The sequence below is a fragment of the Capsicum annuum genome, chromosome 12 (genome assembly GCF_002878395.1).
Source record: "Capsicum annuum cultivar UCD-10X-F1 chromosome 12, UCD10Xv1.1, whole genome shotgun sequence".
NCBI classification, from domain to species: Eukaryota; Viridiplantae; Streptophyta; class Magnoliopsida; order Solanales; family Solanaceae; genus Capsicum; species Capsicum annuum.
This window is the reverse complement of record NC_061122.1, coordinates 67845397-67871614: the sequence shown is the minus strand read 5'-3', so window position 1 is coordinate 67871614 and position 26218 is coordinate 67845397. Positions and strand designations below refer to the sequence as shown.

Here is a 26218-nt window from a genome sequence, read left to right as displayed (position 1 = left end):
GATATTTCATTGAAAATGAACTGAAAAAAATGAAAGATGATAAACTAACCAAAACATAAGTGCCTAATTAAACTTTAATTTTTATCTTCGTAGACTCGAACAATATCCAATTATCTTGACATTGATAAGAAAGTCAACACACCGCAATTCAACATTGATCATTCACAGAAATTTATATTTTATCATTACATGTAAAACTATTTACTCAAAATTATATTTTAAAAATATTAACATTACTATGTGATACAATATCACGTAGTACATGACCCAGTACATGTGCAGCTAGTATGGTGGTATAAAAATATCAAGGTAAAAGGAAAAGAAAACATCAAACATATCACAGAGAGAAGTTGGCAATCTTCACTACCTTTAAATCTCAAACTCTGGTCACTCTGCACAATGTATCTGGTTTTACATTTACAAACTAGTTAGTGCAGCCTATATATAACTCTAGCAGTCATGTAACAAATGCTAATCCACAAATGGTATATTATTAATAATATTAACACAGAACTCAAGGTGCTGTAGGCATAACCGTATCGTCATCCAATAGATCATCAAGATCGATCAAATCATCACCGAAATCAGCTGCTTCCACTGAGTTATTGCTGGGTGCACCATCACTTGCACTCTGAAACACAAACACAAAAATGAGACATGACCATGTGAGTTTGGTGTCCTGCTATGTTATTCCTAACAAAATCCATTCAAAAAAAAAAAAAAATAACAAGAAATCAAGCCAGACAGCTACCAATAGCAAAGCTTTACACTGAAAGAAAACTTGAGTATTGAATAGTAGTATCAAACTCACCAAGTGACGCGCCAATCTACCACGTAAAGCCATGCAAAGAAAAGTTGGCAATGCTGGACGTATAAATTAGAACTGGTTGATGTGAAATCATGAAAAATATATAAAACCTTGACCCATTCAAGAGTATGGCCATGCTCATTGTTTTATGAAGCAACAGTTCGCGAAACTTTCTAGATTCTCTCTCATCCAAGGTGGGAAGATCATGAAAAGCAGGACTAGTTGATTTAATATTGTTACTGAGTTTTCTTAGACGTTGAGTAAAATCAACAAACACATTCTTTATGAGGTATGATCGAAATCCATTTCAATTCTGCATTACGGATCAAATAGTACAAAAGAAGAAAAGTGTGAATTTTCGTTATTGCTAAAATGCTCTAAAAAAATAACTTCAACAAGTGGGTAAGCTCGGTTCAATGCAGACCAAAGAAAGGGGGAATCACAGTGGTTCCAAATGAAAAGAATGAATTAGTACAAATGAGGCCAGTGGGGGACGGTCTGGACTAGCTTGCCCACACCTCGACTAATTGATAGCTAGTCTTTTATCAAAAGCATCAAATTATGATTTATTATTATTATTATTTTTGGAATAAGGAACTACTGAACAAATGATAAAATGCATTTATAGGTAGCTCCTTTAGCATTAGGAATCAAACAATGCTTACATTGGGTTCCTGCATGTCGGACACAACATTCAGCAGCCTCCTGTACTGGTCCCTAGCCTCAGGATATTGAACCATCGACTTTACCCTTGCCAGAGCCTTCTGCAACCTTTCTTCAGTTTGCTTTCTGCCTTCTTTTAAGAAATCATAGTCATCAGCCTGCGCTGGTTGGACTTGGCTGTTGCTTGCTTCAGTAGGTGCTTCTGGTTTAAATCCACGCAATCCACTTCCTTTCCGCCTCCATCGCAAAATTACCTTCTCTAAGATCCCCACAGACCATATTATGTTTTTGTATTTGTTCCTTACCTGGTGTCCTCTTACATGAGCCTTTTAAAAAAAAGGAGAAAAGAAGAATGGCTAAGAAAAGGAAAAAACAAGGTTGAGTTGAGAATTATTGAGTAAAAAGATGGATTATGCATGTATAAAGGTCAAAAAAGCACATATAATACCTGAATTTTAATAATCCGTTGGCGAATTAGAAGAAAGTCTCTTCTTCCCTTCCAACTGCGAAATTTATTTTGTATACGCACAGCAGCAGCGTGTACAGGCTCATCATGCTGTCCAGCCCTACTTGTCTTCATAGTGAGAAGTGAGAGAGCACACTCATCAGATAGTCCAAATTCACTGCCACCATATTCTTTTAGCTGCTTCCTCTGGAATGACTGCACCCTGAAAACCTGATGAATACGAGCAGCTGCTTGAGTTGCATTACGAACGGCTGCTAGAGAATCCTTCAATGAGACCCCATGTGGCCAGTCACCATCCCAAGCCGGTGTAGCAGTCCGTTCAGAAACAGTTTGAACAGCTTCCCCTAAAGCTTGTACATTCTCACCCTGCTTCTTTTCCTTTAACTCAAGAGAAGAAAGATGGGAGCTCAAGTTAGACTCCGCTAAATAACCAGCAATTCCTTTATGTCCATTGCTGGAAGCTAGGTCAGCAGGTGTTCTGCCTGAAGGATGTTTAGGAGTAGGATCTGTCAATGCTCCAGCAGCTGCGTCTAAGGAGATCAGGAAAACTACTGTCCGCTCTCTGATGTTGCAAATTTCCAAGATACATCAAATACGGGAAAAGAAAAAGAAAAGGAAATGGAGCTAATCATAAACAAGTCATATTTGATGCAAGCCATCTCATCAACATCCCTATTCATCAAAATACTTCACAACTCCACTAAAATTCCAAGAGCACACAGTATTCAACTCCTTTTCCAAATTCTAATGTGCTTGTGTGAATTTTAAAATTGAAGGAAGACACCACAAAAGTAGATGAAAAAGAAAAATTAGAAAATGAATCAGAAGAAAGTTGCATGATAAAGATAGACAAAATCTAACACAGTACCTTCCATATGATGCTGCCCAATGGAGCGCAGTCCATCCATTCACATCTCGGAAATTGACACTCACACCTGCAGCTATAGTAGGTAGTATAGCCCAGTCATAACCAAGAGCGGCTGCAAAATGTAGGACTCCTTGACCACCTTCATCCAGTATATTAGGGCCTTTCCCACCTTCAGCAACCTTTTGAAGGAGCCAAACACGCAACTTCTCTTTAAGAAGCTTTTGTAGGAGCTGGTCTTTTACTTTCTCCGCCATAAAGTTGTTCTCATTAGTAAGGTGCAACATTTCCTCCCACTCATTGTCGTCCTCTTTAAGCAATGAATTAATTTTACTGGACATATGGGAAACATCATCTCCACTGATAGGTGGAGAAGTTTGGGAAGCAGTGGATTCCAGAGATAACAATTTTCCGAATCTCATATGAAGAAGAGATTCACTGGAGCTGCAAGTATTTGGATTTGCAACATCAACATCTTGGCCCTCGGTGACCCGAAAGTCGAATTCTCTTACCTCACTGCACGCCAATCTATTGGAGCATGTAATATAGAATGGAACTCTTCCAGCCTTTTGAACCGGAGTATGGCAGCGAAGAACACCATCCGCTATTACTTCTGCTGGAACTTCCAACTCACCAAACATGCATGCCCAACTACAGTTCTCCACTTCTTGCTGGGATTTCAAAAACTTTCCAGTGATGAGGACCTTTTAATGAAACAACAAAGGAGTTACTACCCGTACATCAATAGAAGACATCAAATTAGTTTAGAGAAAAGTACATCATCAAAAAGAAAAGAGGTGAGGACATTAAAAATCTTAATCAGAAGTCTAGTTCACAATGTGGCACCTTAATTTCTGATCCAACAAAGGCCCAGTTTGGTGAGAAATCAATAATGCTAAAAAATTGATCCTGCGCGAGTGAAGGACTTAGAATATAAGTGTCTAACTGCACTTGGGAAGCAATTGTGGAATTATCGACTCCATCTTCATCTCCAACATTATCCCAGTAGGAACTAGAATTGGATTGTTGCATATGTGACTCACTTACATCTTCAAGTTCCCTACTTATCCACCGGTCAAAGCTATCAAGCTTCTTCAAACCTTCTCTTTTCAAGACGCCATCTAACAGAGGTTGTTTTAAAGCTGAATAATCGGTTTTGACCCCTATGATTAGATTGTGATCTAAATCAGCATTTAGAGAGGAGCCCCCAGCATTTGCATCTGATAGCTGTGATTGAAGTTCATTATGCGTTGGGTGTTTATCGTGCTGTGCAGGAAGTACCTGAGAAGCCTCCAAGGAATTGTGATGTTCTACACCATATACACCACTAGACCTATGACCAGATGCCAAATCTGGATTCAACTTCTGATCCATGGACCACTTGGGTATAAATGAGGAAGCACCTTCAGAAGTCTGCATCTCAAAGTTGACTAGTTCAGTTAATAAGCAAACGTAACCAACAGCATTGCACTTAGTTTTACATGCAAACTAATAACAATTTTTAATGTCCTGTTGATTTGAAATATCAGTCATCTCTAATTTATAGAGCTGGTTCAGCCGAATATCAATGAACTTATACTAAAAACGATTACATCAAACAACTCGAGCATTCTCTAAGCACTCAAGAAATGAATATTAATGTGGCAAAAAAGCTTTCCAACTAGCCTTGTTTTTGCATGAACAAATCAACATTTTCAAGAACAAGCAGAGCTTAATAAATACTTCCCCCCTCTAACTTGCACAAAAATTCCTTTCACTCTGTTTTCTTTTTGGACAACTTATCACCTAAGTTGCTCGAACTCTTCAAAAATGTCAATGGGTGCATGTCGGATTCTCCAATATAGTGTATTTTTGGAGAATCTGACACGGGTAAGGCAACAAAAGTAGAGAGTCCGCGCAAGTTTGCTTATCACACACTTCAATTTGTAAGATCCGTGTCTAAAATCCCTTTGAATGGCCTATGAGTGGTGTTATGGTGAAGGACTCAAACGTGAAAGAAACTAAGAAGCTGAAAAGATGGTGTTTTTGTGAGTCAAGAGAGAAAAGATGGATTGACATGATTTTCAAGGACTAAAAATGGGGACAGGTGAGTCGGTTATGGGGAAAGAGGAAAGGGAGTTGGGAGCTATGGTGGTGTACTCTCTTTTGGAAAAAAGGGACTGTGACATGGTGGTGGAGGGAGAGGTACGGTGTCTTTGGGGAAGAAAGGGGCTCTAACAGAAAAATGGAAAATAGAAAAAATAAATAAAAAGAAAAAGGACCAAATATTGGACACAACATTTAAATAATGCTTCGAATACTAGTTTTTTTTTTGTTTTCTTTTTGCGTGCTTAATTTGTTGGAAAAATACGTGCCTGCAATTGGCTGCTAGCTAAGGAATGCAAGCATAAGATGTGCAAAAGGTTAACTACAGATGTGTGCAAAAGGAATTTTGTGCAAGTTGGATTAAACCAACATGCTGACGCCTCGTCCATATAATACCTTTCTTTAGAAATTATGCACCTTCTACTCTCAAAAGTCTATTATATTCAACATCAGTCAGACCCAGCAGAATCGGAAAGAAGACCCCAAACAGCGACTCAAATTTTTTATGAAGTAAATAATTCTATTGATGTGGGAAAAACTCTTAATACTAATAGCCGGCTTGGCCAATCTTTCAGAGTTGTGAGAATTACTTTTCGGAAAGTTACTTCTGAAAAATAGTAGTTTTTATTTGATTAATCAATTCTAAAAGCACTTTGACAATTGTACTTGGCCAAGTTTCTAAAAACTACCTTTTTCATCTTCTGGAAAAAAAAAATCTACTACTACTCAAAAGCACTTTTTTTTTCTTAAAAGCTTTATCAAACACCTCAACTCTCTAAAATAAGAACATAATGTCATTAAAAAGAAAAAAAAATAAACCACTTTTGGCTTCTCAGAAGGTTGGTCAACATATCCTATAAAAGGTAGAAAACTCGAAACTTACACAACAATATGGTTTTCTAAAAATGCCACTCAATCTTCTATACAAACAGGAACTTTTAGGCTACACCACAAATTACCACGAACAAGAGGTCATTCCTGAAATGTACAGAATCATTTTCTAACCCCTAAAACAGTCTCCTATTTCTTTCTTTCCATAGACCCACAAGATGGTTAACGGAGCAATGTCTCATGCCCTGCAACTCAATTGAAGTAATGGACTTCAAATTAGGAAATTAATTGATAAAAATCAATATAAGATCACCAACGAGTTAAGGACTGGACCATGTCAAGATTGTATAGTTCACAAGAGTTGGAAATCAAAGTGAACTTTCTACTTGTCACGTACAACAACTACTATGACTCGGTTCGAAACAAGTTAAAGTGAAAGTTTTGGCAAGAAATGCTACGAGAACTACTAGGCCAAGCCTGAACATTCTAAGTCTAAAATGAAGTTCTTTAAGACCACTGAAGGGAGAAAATAGGATCTACTTCAATGCCGGCTTCAAGTCTTTCGATATCACTAGATGGACAGTGGGGAGAGATGTCTGGTTTGAATGGGTGGAGAGAAGCCGCAACATGATGAGAAGGTCTTCCATGAGTGCGGAAGTCATGAAATGGCTCTGTACCATCCTCAAGGAAGCATCTAAGGATAAGGAGAAAGGGATCAGAAGATGAAATACAAAGAAAAATTTTCTGAGACTTTCTGCACAAGGAAAGTGAATGAATATGGTAGATTCATGAGCATTCTTACTCTAAACGGTCTGGAAAGGTCGGTATTAGCTAGCTTTAAATGAGGGATGGAGTGAGGTAGCTTTTAAGATAGAGATGTTCATTCAATGCCCTCAAAAACTGAAGAACGTTGTACAACCCAGACTATTTAAGAGGGATCTGCCGTATGTCAAAGCTGCTGAGAAAAGCAAATGGAAGTCAAATACCTTGGGAGAGACGACGATCTCGTACAACGAAGGCGACCTTCAAGTTACAATGTCACCTGGGGCAAAAGACACCGGACTTTTCAAGAGATGCATTGTGGGTTCTTTCAAAGAGGCAGAAACAGACATCAGGAGGTGGAGTGCAGTCACTTGGAAAACTGTATTTGGGATCAATATCTACAAATGGCCAACGACATGTTCCTTTTTGAATTTCCGAACAGGAACATGGCTGAACAAATCATTCAGAGGGAATGGAGATGGGGGAAGATCGGGAAGATCAGAATCAATCTTCAATGGTGGAACCCAGTCATAGGATGTGAAAACTCCAATAAAACCCCCAAAACCACTTGGATAAGAGCTCTGGGAGTGCCACTACAGTTATTGTCACAACGCATCTTCACAGAAATTGGGAACCTCTGTGGAGGTTGGGTTGAAACTGAGGAGGAGACAGGTTTGAAGAACCACTTGAAGTGGGCAAGAATCAAATTCAAGGTGATCGCTAAAGTTGCCCTAATGAGGTATTGATTGTAAGAGACGGAATAAAAAAATTCATTCCTATTTGGGTGGAAAAGAAAGTTCGATTTCAGAACTTGACGCCGGCAGGGGAAGAAATCATCAGTTGGAGTTGCCGGAGCTGGGGGAGTATAGCAGAGAGTCCAAAGGTCCTCCATCTACATCGGACCAATGGGTAAAAGATCTGTCTTCTACTGGAAAAGGACAAGTCACATGGGGGCACTTTTGACAGCTGGGGTTTTTTCAAATGAACCCCTAGAGTCACATGTTAAGGACATGGGGACCCAAGTCTTTTTTAGACATTGTTTGGGCTGGGGCAACAGAGAGAAGAAATCTGGGCCTGATAGTGCAAATGTCATTTTCAATGACTTATCAGGCCCAAGAGAGGAAATTTTTTTCGATCCGTTATGTTTTGAAACAAATGAGCAAGTTCCAGCTCTTGTGAGAGGCTTTCTGGAACCAGAAATAGTGGCAGATGAAGTCTATGCAGGCCAGGGTACTCCAGTTGCAGAGCCAAGAGACAATGCAACATGTCTACCTCAGACGGAAGCGATGGAGGAAAGCAGTGCTAAGATTGATCTATCTCTGGAAATTCAGGTGGAATAACACTTCATACTAGACATGCAAAGTGACAAGCAAATTGAAGAGTGGTTGGTGGAGGATGTTGAACCAATTCAAAATGAGCTGACTCTTACAATTCAAAAAGAAAAAGAGACATCTATGTGGGTAAGGCAGAATTTAGTTAAGTTGGGGAGGATGTAAAGTGTTGATTTTCAGGGGCATGAGGAGTCATTAGAGCTTCTTATGAATTGACAGGTGCAGACAGGCTAGAAAAATGGAAAGCGATAACATCAGCAAAAGCCCTAGGTACCAGGGGGTTCGGGAACTGAAAAGACTTGCTTCTTTTGACATTAATTTAAAAAGTGATGGGAAAAGAGAGGGGGGAAAGAGGTCAAAGCTCTACAATGAAGGTAAAACTTGTGTCCTGGAAAGTTAGGGGATTAAATAGTGGGGAAAAGAGGAGATTTGTGAAGAGTTTAATATTCAACTGAAAGGCAGATATCATTTGCTTACAAGAATCTAAGTTAGAGGGGGAGATGCAAGATATAATGAAAGAAATTTGGGGAGGAAGATGGGTCAAATATGCTTGTCTGCAAGCGAGTGGCACCAGAGGGGGTAAAGGGGGTATACTGATGATATGGATAGTACATCTTGGAGAGGGGAAGTGCTAGAAATACGATCTTACACTATTAGCTGCAGTTTTGACGCAGTACTACAGGATTATAAATGTCAAATAACGGGAGTCTATGCTCCAAACTGTAGATCAAAGAGAGTGCATGTGTGAGAGGAAATAGGTGCAGTCAGAAGTCTTTTTGAGGGACCATGGACAATGTGTGGAGACTTCAACATCACAATATACCCCTCGGAAAAGAGAAATTGCAGGAGGAGAACACCTGCTATGATAGATTTTTCCGACTTTATTGAAGACATGGACCTTATAGACTTACAACTGGAAGGGGTAATTTCACTTGGTTCAAAGGTGAAAACAATAATGTTGCTTCTAGAATTGATCGTATTTTGATATCCAAGGAATGGGGATGATAGCTTCAACAAAATTAAACAAGTTGTGCTGCAGAGATTGTGTTCTGACCACAACCATATTGCTTTACAATGTGGAGATTGGGATCCTAGCAAATCCTATTTCAAATTCGATAATCGGTGGCTCAACACAGAGGTTTTTGTGGAGCAAGTTAAAAAGTGGTGGGATTCCTTTGTGTTCACCGGTAGGCCTGATTACATCTTATGTTGTAAGCTCAAGGCCTTAAAAGGCAAATTGAAGGAATGGAGTAAAATTGTTTCGGGCAATCTGTTAGTACAAAAGGTTCATATCCTGAGTTGGTTTTCTACTTTGGATACAATGATGGAAAGCAGAGTCCTAACAGAAAAAGAGTCGGCTATGAAGGCATCCTTGCTTATGGAATATGAAGAACACCTTAAGAATGAAGAGATTGCATGGAGACAAAGATCTAGAGCATTGTAATTGAAAGAAGGGGATAGAAATACAAAGTATTTCCATAAAGCGGCCAATGCACACAGGAGCAATAATATAGATCAATTGTTGATTCGTGATGAAATAGTAAGGGATCCGAAGAGAATTAAAGGGGAGGTCATTGGTTTTTACCAGAGGCTTTATTCAGAAACCACAAGCAAAAGACCTCCCGGTAATTTGATTAATTGTCCAATGATCATGGTAGATGAAAGCGAAATGTTACAAAGGGAGTTTGAGGAACAAAAGGTGCTATCATGTTTAAAGTTGTGCGCCATGGACAAATCTCCAGGTCTAGATGGATACACAATGGGGTTTTTCATCAAGTGTTGGGACGTGAAAACAGATATCATGGAGACTTTCAGGAATTTCCATTCCAATGGCATCTTTGAGAAGAGCTTTAATGCTTCTTACATTGCTTTGATCCCAAAAAAAAAACTGGAGGCAAGGAGTTGCGAGATTTTAGGCCCATTATTCTCATATTTATTGTATATAAGCTACTCTCCAAGGTGCTTACAGAGAGACTGAAGAGAGTGGTTGACAAGCTGGTAGATGTCCAACAAATGGCATTCATTAAGAATAGACAAATAATGGATGCTATTCTAATTGCAAATGAAGCAGTTGATTCTAGAATCACTCAAAAGAAGGCCGGAATTTTGTGCAAGTTGGACATAGAAAAGGCATGTCACCATGTGAATTGAGAATTTTTGTTGAGAATGCTTTCATGTATGGTTTTGGAAGGAAGTGGATCCAGATATTGCATCTACACTGTCAGATTCTTAGTCCTTATAAATGATTCTCAGTCCTTATAAATGGTGCACCTGAAGGTTTCTTCCTTGCACAAAGTGGTGTGAGGCAGGGAGTTCCCCCTTCCTTTTTAGCATTGCTATGGAGGGCCTAAATAACATGATTAAGATGGCCAGAGAAAATGAATGCCCTCCAACATCAAACTCAACTAGCAACATAGAAGTAACTCACTCACAGTATACCGATGACACACTAATATTCTGTGATGCGGATGAAAGGCAACTATTGATTCTAAGATCAATTTTGGTGTTGTTTGAAGGTGTTTCAGGATTGCACATCAATTGGAGAGAAAGCCAGTTGTACCCTATTAATGAAGTCTATAATATAGTGGATCTGTCTAGGATTCTGGGAGGAGAAATAGGTTTTCTGGGCATGCCTTTAGGGGCCAAGTCAAAGGCTCTAAACATTTGGAATCCTTTTTTTTATGAGGTAACATTTGTATTGATTCCAACAGAACCATATAGGTTATAGTTACAAGCTACATCTAGGCTTGGTAAGCAAAAAAGGAAATAAAATAAAATTCTATAGAGACTCTAAAAATTGTCCCAGTGCCCGTGTCCCTGTATTTGCAGTGAACATTTCGAAACACCAAAATGCAAAAGTTGAATACAATTATACTTTATCGACTGGAGGGAGTTGCTTTTGTTTTCAAAACCTCTGTTCTTTTCTTTCCATATAGTCCACCAAATGCATCCTGGAACCATTTTCCAGATTCTTTTTTGGGCTCTAGATCCTCCTCTCCTGCTCCAACATTAGCATATCCAATGTACTGCTGGGTTTTGCCCAACTCAATCCAATCTTAGCTAGAAAGATGTCCCACAACTGAGAGGTCACCCTACATTTTAAAAAAAAATAGCTATTTGTTTCTACAAAATCTCCACATAGAAGGTAGATAGAGCATAGGTGTATTCCCCTTCTTTGCAGCCTGTCTTGTGTTAAACAAGCTCTTTGTACCACCAACCATACAAAGCATGCTACTTTGTTTGATATGTTTGCCTTCCATAGTTGTCTCCAGGGCCATTGTGTCTGTGTGTTGGTGCAATTTCTCCAATGATATGCTGACCTTACTGAATAAACTCATGTTCTGTCTCCCAACCAACATTATTTATCGTGATCCAGTGACACTCCATTGAATTGGTTGAGACTATTGAAAAATGCAATGAATCTGTCTAGCTCCCAAACATTCAAATGTCTTCTAAAAGTGAGGTTCCATCCTTATTATTCCATATCTCACTAACTTTTGCCCTTTGTTGGATCTTCCCAAAAAAAAGATTCTTTGCCCATTCTCTATCTTATAGTTGATGAAATTGCTAAAAATGGGTGGTCTTCCACACACTAACCCCATACACAGTGCTTACAACTTTGGTTTTCCAGGCATCTTCTTCTCCATATTCTTCCTTAATCACTTTCTTCCATAGTGCTTGATCTTCATTTGTGTATCTCTAGAGCCATTTCATAAGGAGGCTTTAGTTTTGCTTTCTTAAGTTCCTTATGCCCAGCGCTCTTTGTTTCTTGTTGAGTGTTAATATTTTCCATTTTACTAGATGTATACCCTTCTTCTCTGTGTTGCCTTGCCATAAGAAGTTACTTCTCAATGCGTCCAACCTTTTTTCAACCTGTGGCGGTATAGGAAAAAGTGATATCATATAGGTGGGGAGTGCATCTAGAAAACCATTAATGAGTATAAGCCTGTCACCTAAAGATAGGTACCGACTCTTCCATCTAGTGAGTTTTAGTGAGTTTTTCCTCACATTTTTCAAGAACTCATAACAAGGTATGTTGTGGGCAGTGTGCCTACTTCTCCTAGGATGTCCACACAAAGCTGAAAGTTTTGAGGTTCATTAACAAGAAACATAAGGCTCTTCCTCCAGTTTACAAGTAACTTATAACCTAGAGACCCCTTCAAAGATGGTCAAAATAGCTCTCAAAATCTTTACCTGCTCGGCCTCTACATCATAAAGGATAATTGCATCATCTGCGTATAACAAATGAGTGATTTCCAAACTGTCCCCTTGTTTGTTACCGACTTTAAACCTCTAAGCCAATGGTTTTCGTGAGTTGTGAGCAACACGTTGTTTAGACCCTCCATGACAATCAGGAAAAGAAAAGGTGAAAGAGGATCACCTTGCCGTAATCCCCTACTTGAAGTGAAAAAGCCTTCTAGCGCAACATTAATCAGAACTGAAAATTTAACGGTGCTAATACAAAATCGAATCCATTTCACCCATTTATTGCCAAAACCCATTCTCTTCAGCATGTTAAGCAGAAAGTTACAGTTCACATGATCAAAAGTTTTTCTATGTCTAACTTACAAAGAATATCAGCTTTACCGTGTTTCATTCTAGAATCCAAACATGCATTAGCAATCAGGGCAGCATCCATGATCTGCCTACCTTTTTTTTATGAAAGCTATCTAATGTAAGTCCACCAATTTGTTCATTACTGTCTTCAAACTTTCTGTGAGTAGCTTGGATATGATTTTACAACACCACATATCAAACTGATAACACTGTAATCTCTCCGCTCTTTTGCATCACTTCTTTTAGGGATCAATGTTATGTATGTGGCATTGAAGCTTTTCTCAAAGAACTACTAATTGTGGAAATTGTGTATTGCTAACATGATATCTTCTTTGACTATGTCCCCACAGTGGATGTAGACTATCTCCAGAACACAAAGCTTTATAGACTCAAATACCTCTTGTTCTTCAAAGGGTCTCTACATCCAATCCTTTTCTTGATCAGATATCATAGGGCTGCAATCTGGTTGAATTCGGTCTCCAGTTTTCAGATTCTGAGTAAAGCTACTCATAAAACTTGATTATTTCTGCCCTGAGTCTCATTCACAATCTCTATAATTTACCCCAAATTGTTAACAAATTTTACTAATGTTCTTGAATTCCCAAGATACTTCATTCCATGCACCGGGGAATGCATCTTCTATCGAGTTTCTTCACATATCTCTATAGGTTGCATGTTAGAAATTGGCAAAGAGATGAATTGTTGGGCTAGGTCTTCATCTGTGCTATCAATCTCTCTCCCCAAATCTCGTGTTTCCGTTTCAAACGTGTCGTCATTTCTCTTCTTCTCTTAGTTTCCATTGTATTTTACTGTCACTGCTAGCGTGGAATTCTCCAGAATTTGACAGACTTGAGCCTCAGTTAACACTGGGTCATATTGTGGTGGATTAGGCCTGATACCAATATCCTTTGTTAGCTGAATTAGGTCAAGGCCCATTTTTTTCTTTTGGCCCAGATTTCTTCTTTCAAAAGGAGTGGAGTGCTTAATAGCTGGCAAAAACCCCATGTCCCTATCACGTGCAAGTTTTTTAAAATTGTTGGCTTCAACCGAAGAGCCCACGTGCCCACTGACCTCTTTTGCAGATAGATAAGTGATAAAAAGGTTTAACTTTGGTTATTATCCAAAGGATTTAAGGATTGTTCTCCGGCCATCTTCCTCTTCTTCAGTCGTCGAGATTTCACACTAAATAGGCATATTAAAGATGTAGCCATCGCTTTCCATCTCAATATCTCTAGGTACTGTTTTTCCATCACCCTTGACTTTGATTCGTGCTCAGCACAGATGATTTGTAGTATCATTTCTTCCTCCTTCTCAATCCATCCACCACATGCATCTCCTATCAGCCGGAAAATGGATTATGACCAGAGGCTCAAAGGCAATCCATGGATGCTAATCCATACCCAGGTTCGTGGTTCCTCTTTCGGCCAACATCCTATAGTTGGAGTCCACTAGTCAAGTGACTCAGAATGGACCTCTTCCACCTCCACTCACCTTTCAAGACACGTTCTGCATCCTTCCTAGTTGGAAGTTCAAAGAGGAATTGAGAGTCATTCAATACATACACGTTGGTTCCAAGGGTTGTGTTCCATAAGCTGCTCACCCACCTTCTTGCAGCGTTAAGAGTTGGGATTTCATGGCATGCTAACATGAATTTCAAGACTAGTCAAGTGACTCAGAATGGACCGTTTCCACCTCCATTCACCTTTCAAGATATGTTCTGCTTCCTTCCTAGTTGGAAGTTCAAAGAGGAATTGAGTCATTCATTACATACACCAAGGGTTGTGTTCCATACGCTGCTCACCCACCTTCTTACATCGTTAAGAGTTGGGATTTCATGGCATGCTAACATGAATTTTCCTACAATGCATCTGCCAAGTACATCATCTTCTAAAACCTCTAACACTCCAACAACTTTGATTCTAGAGTTGGATATTTGAGGTGTCGCTCCTTTTATTGCTTTCGATGACCATTTAATGCTTCTGATGGCCTATGCAAAGGAGGACTTTTGATGATGATGTTGATGACTGAATGTAGATGGACCCTTTCTGGTTAGGATCGCAATAAATTTTTCGATCTTCTGAGCTATGGCTGTCCAACCAGCATTTAATGCAATTTCTGGAGATATAATCACTGATTTGTTCCCACCTGTACTGCAATAAAGCTTATGTACTTACCGTGTTCATTGTATCTAAGGTTATAGAACTCAGCAAAAAGGTCTCTTGTTTTCCATCTCTTTGTAGACATTCTCTGCTCCTTTGATGCATCATTAAATAAATGAACTAACCATTTCATAACTTTAAGGCTTAAAGTTACTTTTCTCATCAAATTTCTGCTATGCTCAGTCCACTCAAACCAAATCTCAAACTTCGATGCGGTTTTAGCAATTTCAAATGATTTAAAACAAGCATAGTAGTAAATCCTATCTTCCCTACGAGAACCAAAACCAATAAAAGAAAGAAAAGAGATAAGAGATAGCACAACCTAAGGAAGAAAACAAAGAAAGAGGGTTGTTTCCGGCGTAGAAGACTAGCGAAAAGGGGTTGCTCTCTCCCCTAGAGAGTAGAAGAGAGAAGATTCTCATAAAACTTTTGGGATCCTGTGATTGAAAAATGTGAGAAAAAGCTTACTAGGTGGAAATCTCAATGTAGCAGTAGCAGAGTCACTCTCTTCAGTTTTGGATGCCTTGCCTACTTATATGGTGTTCATTTTTCCCATTCCTCAGATGATACAAAGATTAGATAAAATAAGGCAGGATTTTGAATGGAAAAGGATCAAAGAAAATGATTCTACTGTCCAACATTTATTCAAGTGGAACAAGGTTCTATAGGGGAAGAAACATGGGGGTTTAGGAGTAAGAAATTTGAAATTATAAAGCAAGTCTCTTAGACTTAAATGGTTATGGAGGTATTCACAAGAGCCTCAAGCATATTGGGGCAAAGTAATTCAAGATAAATATGGAGAGGAGAACAAGTGGATGACAAAGGAGGTTCTAACACCATATGGGGCAAGTGCATGGAAGTCCATTAGAATTTTGTGGTCTTTGTTCAAGAAGAATACAACTATCAAGGTAGGCAATGGAATTAAGGTTTCTTTCTGGGAAGATAAGTGGTTAGGCACTTCTTATCTGAAGAGTTTATATCCAGCTTTGCATGAACTGACAGTGAATAAAGATATGAGCCTAGCTGAAAGTTGGACACAACAAGGATGGAATTTTCAGTTCAGAAGGAATTTCAACGATTAGGAAATTGAGACTATGGCTGATATCTTCAAAAGCTTAAAGGAGTTTAAAGGAACAAGGAATGAGTATAACAGAATGTGGTGGAGCAGTGACAGCAAATGCACATTTAAGGTAACTCTGCATATAAGTTTTTGAATCAAGGTAGACATCAACCATTTCCTTGGCCTTGGAAGCAGATTTGGAAACCTAAAACCCCTTTCAAGGTGGCCTGTTTCACCTGGCTTCTGACAAGAGAAGCAGTATTGACACAAGAAAATCTCAAGAAGAGGAAGTTCTCCATGTGTTCCATATGCTATCTATGTGAGGAAGAGGTTGAGACAGTCAACCATCTATTTTTAAGTGCAGGGTTACTAGCCAACTCTGGAGAATTTTCATTACTCTTAGGGGTTTTGCTTGGGCTATGCCTAACAAAATTACACATCATCTTTACAGTTGGGAAGAAGCAGGAGTGGGAGTTGCAGATAAAGATGGAGGATTGTCCCAGCATGTATTTGGTGGACTGGTTGGAAAGAAAGAAATGCTAGATGTTTTAAAAGCAAGAGTTGTGATCTTCAAATGATCAAACTAAACTGCACCAGACTTTTTTGTTTCTGGTGCAAACAAATGTATTTAGAGGACATTGAACCCATTGTAGACATCCTAGGTTCTGTTTAGGATTTAAATTTAGTTTCCAGTATTTTTTTTATAAGCTGTAGATATGGTTTCCAGTGCACCCGATGCAGTGGATCAGTTAGTCTATACAAATGTTTTCTCACAAAAAAAAAATGACGTAACCACAGATGATAAAATCACCGACAAGTTACAAGGACTAGATAGCGTGAAGATTGTAAAGTTCACAACAGTTTGGAAGCTGAAGTGATGCGAGCACCACAGATGATTTAAGTTTTGATCCATCAGAAAGCCCTCTTCTAAGAAAGTAAATTAATTCTCGAGTATGAACTTATAACTAAATGAAACATCTAAATGGTAATGGCTTAATCGCATTATAACAGCTTCACATTTGAGCTTTTCTTGGGCTTCTAATGCCCACATGAATTTTGTCCATCATAGCAATATATATCACCTTTTCTTCTTATCCCACCCCCCCACCCCCACCCACTCTTGCATTAAGGCACCCACGATATAGGATACATTAACTTAGTGGAGATTAAGGTTAATTGTTGTTACACTTGTATTAGGTCAAGGGTTTGTGAGCTCTATTAGTATAATCAGGGACCTGTACGTCAACGAAAGAGAAAAATCTCAAACAAATAATCTATAACCTGCCTTTAACATTAATACTTTATCAAAAAATAATTTGCCTTAACCAAAAATTATGTATTGAAATGAGATGGGCTTGAATAGAGTGAAAATGACCTTAAAGGATTTATGAAGCCAACTCCCACAAGTTCGGATTGAGGTGTGGTTGATTGACTGGTTAAAGGTAGCAAGGATATGCTTGCCAACTTTAAGCTTCTACTTGTTATAGGCATGAATGGAACAATAAGACACGCATAACAAGGATTTTATAATGCTTTCAAAAAAAAATCCATATCTATATATTATTAAAAAGAGAGGACATAGCCTATATATTAAGCCAAGTGGCAAACTTTAAATTTGACACGCGTAATTTTTAGGGCAAGTTAGTTAATTAGGTAAGAATTAATTGTTATTTAGTTTTACTTTTACAGTTTTCTTATAAATTTATATTTAAAAGTTACTATAAGTTTTCAATGTATTTTAATTGATAAGTTTTACAAAAAAAAAATTAGAAGACCAAAAATTATAGGGACTTTGAAAAATTTCTAAGTTTATACATTATGTTTCTTATTTAATTTAAGTTTAAATTTTAAAAGATAAATATTCACCACTAAAAACGTGCAACCATAATCCAAGACATGTAATACTATTTGTCTGGAAATTATAATTTCTTAATTAACTGTACATATAAATGTACTCCCTCCTTTTCAAAAAGAATGACCTGCTTTGACTTGGCACAAAGTTTAAGAAAATAAAGAAGACTTTTGAATCTTGTGGCCTTAAATTAAAGTTGTGTCAAATATACCAAAATACCCTTTAATCTTGTGGTCCTAAACATGTCATGTGGAAAATTGAAATTAAAGTATTGCCAAAAATGAAAAGGGATCATTCTTTTTTAAACAGACTAAAAAGGAAAGTAGGTCATTCTTTTTTAAATGGAGGGAGTACAAAATTAGGTTTTCAAACATACAAATAAATAATTGGTATATTTTGAATTCGAAACAGTTGCAACTGCTTCACTTTATCCCAAATAAAAAAAAACAATTATTTGACCATATATGTGCAGGAACTAAATAGTTTTTCTTTTTAATCCTCCTCTACGCAAGAGAGGTCTTGCGCTGTGCTAGTTGCAGTGAAATCTATAGTGAGGTTGGAGGATCTTGACACAGACACTTTTCGACATTCATGCGCTATTTGTCAAGATTCTATTTGACTGATGGAATAGATAGAAGTGAAGATGATGAAAACATAATAGGTATGCAATTGTGGGTATCTTTAAATTCATGTCTTGGCTCCATTATATAATGGTGAACGTTATGTTACACAACACAAATTATTAGGTTAAAAAAGTTCCATTACTTAGAATCCTTCAATTATGCATTGAATTTCTTTGGATATTATATAGCTTTGAATCTTAGGAAAAATGGACTTCTGTTGTCTTATGTCTGATCACAATTTTAAAAAATTTATGTTAAATAAGCTAAAATTTATCACACTATCGATATATAATCTCCTATTGATTTTTAAAAAATAATTTTTTTTTTAAACAAAACTTGATTCTACAAACTGTTTAGAAAGTTCTTTTATATGTTACCATATATAAAAGAATGGATTGCATCTATGGACGATTACTATTTGAAGTTTAATGTGCATTGGGCATGATAGATTTACAGCACTTATAATTTTAGTGGATTTGAGATGAGGCAATTCACGGACTATGATGAGAGGGTGATTGTGGAGATTTACATGTCCATGGTTATGGTGCAGATTATGCATCACCGTAATTAATCCCACAAGAAACATTGTATTTATTAACCAAGAAGTCTTAATACCTTTTTTACTTCTTTTGACACTTCAATTTTTTTTATAATGACCATGAAATAAGAAGCCTCATATTTGGCATGTATTATTTTTTACTTTGGCATGTATGGTTTTTCCTCAAAAGCTACTCAATGCACCTTGTAAGTCATCTTTTCAGTTTGTTGACTATGATATTGTTGACTATTGTTGTTATATAGTACCATCTTCCTTTCAATATTTGAGTTTTCTAAATACCATTAATCCTTTCCTATCTTTCTGCTTTTTGACAGGTCCACTAGAAAGCATGAATCTTATTAGACAGTATATTATTTCTATTGTTCAACCAACGGAAAAGGGGTGAGGAAAAAGAAATTGAAAGAAAGAACTTGAGGCACGTGTTAAACTCTCTTTATTTATTTGGCTAAAATTTCTTTTTTCTGAATCTTTCGACTCCTTAACATACCTCTGCATATTCTCTGCCATCAGTACTAAGTCAAAGTAATAGTCCATTTCAAAAAGTTACAAATTCTATTACAGCTTTCATGTTTACTTTCAAATATTTAATCTTCTCTCTCCTTATGTTAATTACTCACAGATATTTCATAATTGATTTCAAAGTGGCGAATAGAAATTCATAAAAACGAGGATGGATAGATGATACTTTTCAGGCCCTTGAGAATTTGATCGAAAGATTTGAACTTCTCGGAGTAAAATAAACTGCTTAATAGCCCGTCATTGAATTTGAATATTTATTTACCAATAGCCATAATTGTCAGGTTGTTGACGATGAATTGCATTATCATTCTAATTAACAAAGGAAGAATATTATTTAACACTTCTACGTATATATATTTTGAATATTATGTTTACTTTTTCTTATATATATAAATTGTGTTTAACTGTTTATATACAAATTTTGAATTTATAGGATCTATCTTATTTCCTGTTCAAAATCTACCTTCAAGTTAGTAAAAGGGAAAAAACAAAATATGGACCTACTGAAAAGGAAGTCAAAGCGAAAAGCAATTCAATTATATTAGACTAATAGAATAACATTAAAAAAATACGACACTAATAAAGATTATTAATTTGTCAATAATGTGGGGAAAATATTGATAAAATATGCATGAAGAGAAGAGTATATCGACCTTACGGGCATGCAAAATCATATATATTTTTTAAAATTAAATGTATTTAGGAGTTTGATATGAAATATTAACTTTTAAATTGAGTGTATCTATTCAAAGTATTGAAGCAAATAAATTGGATACAATATTATAAATAAGATGTGTGACTAATAAATAACCTACACCTCAGATTTTTAATTTTTTTTCTTGCATAATTTAAAATATATGACTAAAAATATTAACTACATATATGAACGTGATAGTGGGAAGAGCTTAAGAACACTCATATTTTCTACTTAATAATGTGAATGAATTTGTTTTGTTATCGTGTAGAAGATGTTTGTGAAATTTTTACTCAAATTTTTCGCGCATCGCGCGGGTACAAATACTAGTTATAACTAAGAAATCCCCACGGACCGGGGGCACACGTCGAAACCTAGTGGATAATGAACCGCCCTTCTACCCTCCGCCACTTAAATACTAAGTTTTTGTATGAGTGAAGATTTGAACTAGTGATGTGCTCCTTTGTCCACACATTACGAGTTGTTTGCTTAACAACCAGACAAATATAATGCTTTCAAATTTCTCCTTAAAGAGAACATTGGTATTTGAAAATATTTGAGTTGAAGTTGGAACAGAAAAGCATTTTAAGTTTTTAGCTGAAAATTAAGTTTGTGGAAGCTGAACTTGTATCTGGACAACATGAACTTCACTAGGAAAAAAATTGTAAATTTATGCGTGAAAACCAATATTTCACTTACAATACACCTTCAAACAAGTAATTCAACGTCTCACCGTCCGTTGCAAATTTTCATGGCCAAACAAGTATTAACAGGTCCTGGGATAGTATTTATGCCCAATAGGCACTTAACAGTTCTATATGACTGCTATAAGGCTTTTTCCCTGAATTCCGTCAAAGAAACAAGGTGCAGAGATAATAAGTGGACAATGCTCCTATTCCTCCTGCCTGCCATTTCAGTTCTATACTAAGTCATGGATTTAAATTTCCTCAACATCTGGTGAAATACAAGTAACCATGTTTTGAAACAGTATTCATGGATAACAGACTACATTAAAATTGCACAGAAAGCTTTGGAATACATGCGAAGGGGCTAATAAACTAGAGCCGATCGTCCTCTCCCTCGAATATATAACTCTCTGATTTGCATGAAATGGACATTGCAAAATAATGATGCACAAGATGAACTCGTTTAGTATTACTTACCTGCCAGTTACCCAGGCCATCAATGCGGTTCTCTTGTTCCTGCCTCTTGAAGTCATTTAAGAACATTTCTCCCATAGTAGTGTTTCCTTGTTCATGCATCAAATTATTTGCACCTGGTTGGCCAGAAGACTGAAAATGGAGAGACTCGAATGCAGCAGGACTATTAACCGAAAGGGTCTCCCATGATGGGAAGTCAAGGTTCCTGCTGGGTATGTATGAATTTGCTGTGTTTCCGTTCCTATTTCCTGGAGGGATGGAGGAGAAACTCATACCAGAACTTCCTGCAAACTGTACCTGATGATCATCTGCTGAATAAAAAAACAACGTTTTCACATGTGTCACACCATGCTGATAGAAGCACTGATCCATTAGGAGAGCATTTTAAAATAAGCAAAAAACTGATCCATTTGGAGAGCATTTTAAAATAAGCAAAAAATGCTAAGTACAACTGATAATACAAGGACAAGAATCAATTACTTGAGAAAGGAATCGGACGATAAGGTACAGCAAGTCCATCTCCAGCACTTGGCTGAGCATCGAGGAATGAGTGAAATCCAGAAGTTGGATGTTGATTGTACACTGGTGAGTTTGTGTTTCCCAAACAAAAATTTTAAAAGATATTAACAAAAAATAAGAAGGAAATCTCAATTCATAGATTACAAGTCTAAAATGTCTTTCAATGTACCAGAGCAATTAATTTTGGAATCTGATCCAGAAACATTTGATTAAAAAATACCTGATTCAGCATCCTCATATTCTGAGGCTTGCACACTGCTGAGGCTAGTCGTGTCAGTGACTTGTGAGTTCACTTGGTAATCATTTGGATAAAATTTTGTAGACGCCGAACTGTCCACCTCAGAGCTGCGTACATCTTCATCAGTTTCTTGGAAATCAGGAGTAACTTGTTGAGGTTCTTTGATACGACTAAAATTTGTCCTGTTACCCTACAGAAGGAAATGAACATGAAAACCAAATCTATAAACAAAAATGAGGAAATTTATTTTAATTATGAAATCAGTTTCAAGGATATGAGCCAGGTTATATGGAGGGAAAAGCATAGATCACACTTGAGTTCTACAATTTTTAGTTTAAGCATTAAATATTTCCGTTTGTCGGACTGTAGGCTCGAATTAGGACTTCTCATAAGTCCTAATTTGATGAGTACATCTTATTTTTGAATTATTCTTTAGTTCATTCATTCTGTAAAGGCTTTATTTTTGAAAAAAAAAAGGTTATAAGAGCTACCAGGTACACTGTCTAGAAGATTTGCCACAGAAAAAATAAAACCAATGTCACTGTCTTAAGATAAAATATTGGACCAAGAAAGAGTTCCAGTAATTCACTGAGGTCATTATGAATTTTCTTGAATAAAGGTTAGGAACTTCTGAACACGTTTAAATTACAAGCAGTACACAGCTTTGATGGTAAGATACCATACTCGCATCATGAACTGATAACCTGTTGTCCTCCAAACTACTATGCAAATTTCCTGAACATGACTAGACCTCCTTACAATGCAAATCTGCAATTTTATACCTACTCTTTATTTCATTTGAAATTGTGCCCTTAAATCATCTCATGTGGATTTCTTCTATACTATGCTGCCTTGAGCAACTGGGGGGAAGGAAATATAACCACTTCTCAGTTGTAAGTTGATTGTTACAAGTTACAACACTCTTTTTCTTCCTTTTTTTAAAGTTAAAACTGACTCTAAGAAAAGAAAAAGGTCAAAGAAAAGAAGCAAAATGGGAAAGAATTAGAGGATGACAAGCATATATACCTTTACTTCCCGGTAGTGGACAAGAACAATATGTGACATTTCCCTGAATAAGTGTTTGGAAACGTAAATAGAATTAGCATGCTACGAAATGGTTAGAAGTTGATCTAAAAGAAGGTAATGATGATTAGAAATTAAGGTGCGTGATGTGCCAACCAAAACAAACTTTTAGCAAAGGAACAAGTAAACGAAGAAGTATACAATTAGAAAAGGAACAAGGAAAGTAAAAGAAGAAGTACGTGTGAGTGTGTGCGCGCGTGATCTCCAGGTTTTTACCACACAACAGTAAACTTAATTACAGATTCTTTTGGACAGTCTTAACTTTACCTATTAAAAAAGTAACCTAGTCCATGCTATTCAAGATTGAAAACAATATATAACAGGGTAATTATTATCCAAAGATGCAAAATGTGCACAAAACATACTTGTATAAATTGATCTAGTTTTACTGTGCCATTTATCTGATAAAAAAAATCTCAAAAATTTGAATGAAATCAAAACCCCTATCTTGTAAACCAATGCTATTCAAGATTGAAGACACAAAATGAAATTTAAAATACTTAATAATAAATTAATGGAAGTGTCCCCTCTCTAACCATTTAAGCTTTAAGCTTTTTGAAGAGGGAGTTCATACTATTCGACATGGCATTATTACAAGCAAAAAAGTTCTTGCCTATTATTATGGAGATGAACAAGCTAAACTTGAACCAACGTTAAATGCAATCAGTATGTAAATGTCAACTAAAAATGTCTATTGGATCATAATTCTTAAGACAGGAATACCAACAGTCTGGATTGACTTTTAGCTCCAAGGTAGGAGCAATACACCTATAAAAGCAAATCCGAGTGCTAAAACAATAATATACTCTTTTAACTTACTCTTCGAGCATCCAATAGCTGCGTCTTTGAAAATTCTCATTCTCTTCTCCATGTGCATAGTAGCAGTGCAACACATCAATGCTTCCAGCCTGCAAGAATATTAATTCCTGATCAGCTTCCTGATAGAAGAACAAAAGTCTCCGAAGGATAGGTGGTATTGTAACACTATTCTGCCCATGCTAACTCCTATTTCCTCTATCTTGGAATGCACTAATAAAGTTCATTTATACATCTACTAGCTTCAGTATTCCTTTGTTATGATGGTTGTCAGTATTCGCTGCTATTGAAGTAAGGAAATTAGTCAAGTTTTTCTGCCTATTTTAGATAAAGCACATCTTCTCGCCCCACGGCACCTGTTTAGGACATAAAGTGTATTCCATTCCTAAATAGCAGATTCTATAAGAACATTTTGCTTAGAAGGCAGCGAACACGTGGAACATTGACATTGGAACAACAACAATTATGACTCAATCCAAAACTAACATTGAAATCAAGGATATATAAATTTAATAGGCTTCTACACAACCATAAGATTCTCATCAGCTTTACCTTTAGCCTCTCGTGAGCCTCCTTCACAGTCTTCCCATCTTTTTTCTTTCTCCAACTATGGCCATCTTTGCGGAAATACCGTAAAACCTTCCGATCAAAAAGAAACAGTGAACCACCTGGAAGGTCCATACAAGCCAATTTGAAAAACATAAATAAAATTAAAAAGAGCTTCAATTTCAAGAGTAGCTACACGTTCTCGAAAGCTCCCCTCACTACAAACATAAAAGACCAGACCAAATTGAAATTAGGATAAGACTAAAAATAAGAACCTTTTCTCTTTTTTGGGGATAGGGTATAGTGCACACTACCAAGCCACCCTTATTTGGTAATAGGAATCTTAAAATACAGATGTGGCAGAATTATCACTTCAGCTGACCCACTTTACTTATTAAAAGAAAAAAAAGTTGCCCACTCTCACGAGCAGAAGGGTATGTAAAGGTTCAGAAAAGCCAAGCATGTCGCCTCAGGCATGCGCACCAGGCATGCATAAGTTACATAAGTGCATTTATCCAAACACAATGCATACACATTGGTATAAATAGCATATGTACGACTATTTGCAGATGGTAGATTAGAAAATTCAACATCAAGGAACGTGTAGAAGTAAGATAACCCCGTTCAACTACAACATTCACATTTAACAAAAGGAAAAAAAAAAAGAATCAGCTAGATAATCATACTTGGAGGCCTGTTTGGAGGCTCTGGAGCAATCCGGAACTTCTGGTAATTTCGAAGGATTTCACAAACTTCAGCAGGGCGTAGCCATCGATGTTGTGCTTCTAAAAGTATTTGCTCAATATCTGCATTCAACAAAGAAACTTCCCTCAACACCAACCAATCCTCCAGCCTAACGGGATGCTAAACAAACTTATACAGAAAAATTATAGTAAACATGCTCAAATAAAAGCTATTATACATCTAAATAGAGTAATTTCTTAATCAATTTTGTATCTCTTCACTGATATTCCTTGCTCTGAAGTCACTTTTTAATCTTAGCTTACTCTTTTATCATGTCGTCGTCCATCTCTTCTTCTAAAACAACCAGTGATACCATGTTGTGAGAATAACAAAATTAGTGCTTTTGGGGCAAGGGTTGAGCTAGGTAGGGCCAAGGAATTAAAATTACATTGTTTATACGTTGTTAAAATTATCTTTTGTGTATATACAGTAGATGTTGAATGCCTTCGACTTCTTTGTGTGTTTTACTTCTTCATATTTTGAACCCCCTTAGTGCAAATCCTAGATCCCCCACGGTACAAAGTCCAAGATTAATCAACTTAAGTCTTTTTACTTAAATATTTCAGAAGGTATACTTTTTTGATTCCTGTGAACCAAAGCCCTATAAGAATTCAAGAACTTGATGTGCAGAAAACTGAAAACAAGTAAAATCAATAACGATTTAATCAAGAACATTTTACCCCAAATAATAATAATAATAATAATAACAATAATAATAATAATAATAATTAAAAAAAAAGAACTGACCTAATTGAGCATTAAGACCGTAACGCCTACTCTCAGCCATGAACACAATAGCTTCAAAACCATACACAAGTAACTAGATAGCTCCGATCTAAACACTACTTCACCTCCACTTAAGCAAATTCAAGAACTGGATTTGGTCAAACGAATTCGATTAATCAAAGAAAAGATTCTTGGTCAAAATGAGTTCAAAATTTCAGCAAGAAAAAGGGGGAAAACGAGGGGAGGGCAAAAAGAAAGAGAAAATAACTGGAGATGGGGATTAAAGAGTTGTAATAAAGTGTGGAAAGGAAAAAAAAAGGAAGCAACGGAGAAAGGTTGTTATTGGAACTGCGACGACGGGGTGGGCGTGGGGGTGGTTATTGGAGCAAAAGGGGCCGCCGAAATGGAATACAGTTTTGAGTTCTGACAGTGAAATATGGAAATACAATTTTGACGTCCGAAATATTTTTCTTCAATAGATGTATACTCTCTTTTATCTATTTCTGATTGGCATTTTTCTTGCGGGAATCTAGTGGGAGCCGTAACTAATCT

The 26218-nt window shown here is 36.9% G+C and overlaps 1 protein-coding gene across 2 annotated transcripts; it reads right to left on the bottom strand.

Annotated features, from left to right (window-relative positions):
• Positions 1-337: 337 nt before the first annotated feature.
• LOC107850258 (calmodulin-binding transcription activator 3) lies at positions 338-26218 on the bottom strand. Of its 2 annotated transcripts, none has more exons than XM_016694665.2 (13): positions 25688-26218; positions 24883-25002; positions 24203-24318; positions 23654-23742; positions 22778-22820; positions 21734-21941; positions 21475-21576; positions 20998-21302; positions 3649-4215; positions 2806-3506; positions 1920-2499; positions 1474-1797; positions 338-631 (listed from the first exon to the last, which is right to left on the bottom strand). In XM_016694665.2, the coding sequence occupies exons 1-13, from the start codon at positions 25725-25727 to the stop codon at positions 515-517; spliced, it is 3312 nt and encodes a 1103-aa protein (XP_016550151.1). In that variant the 5' UTR covers positions 25728-26218; the 3' UTR covers positions 338-514. The 2 variants fall into 2 exon arrangements, with proteins under 2 accessions (XP_016550151.1, XP_016550150.1); XM_016694664.2 differs by having other exon boundaries at positions 20998-21305; positions 25688-26204.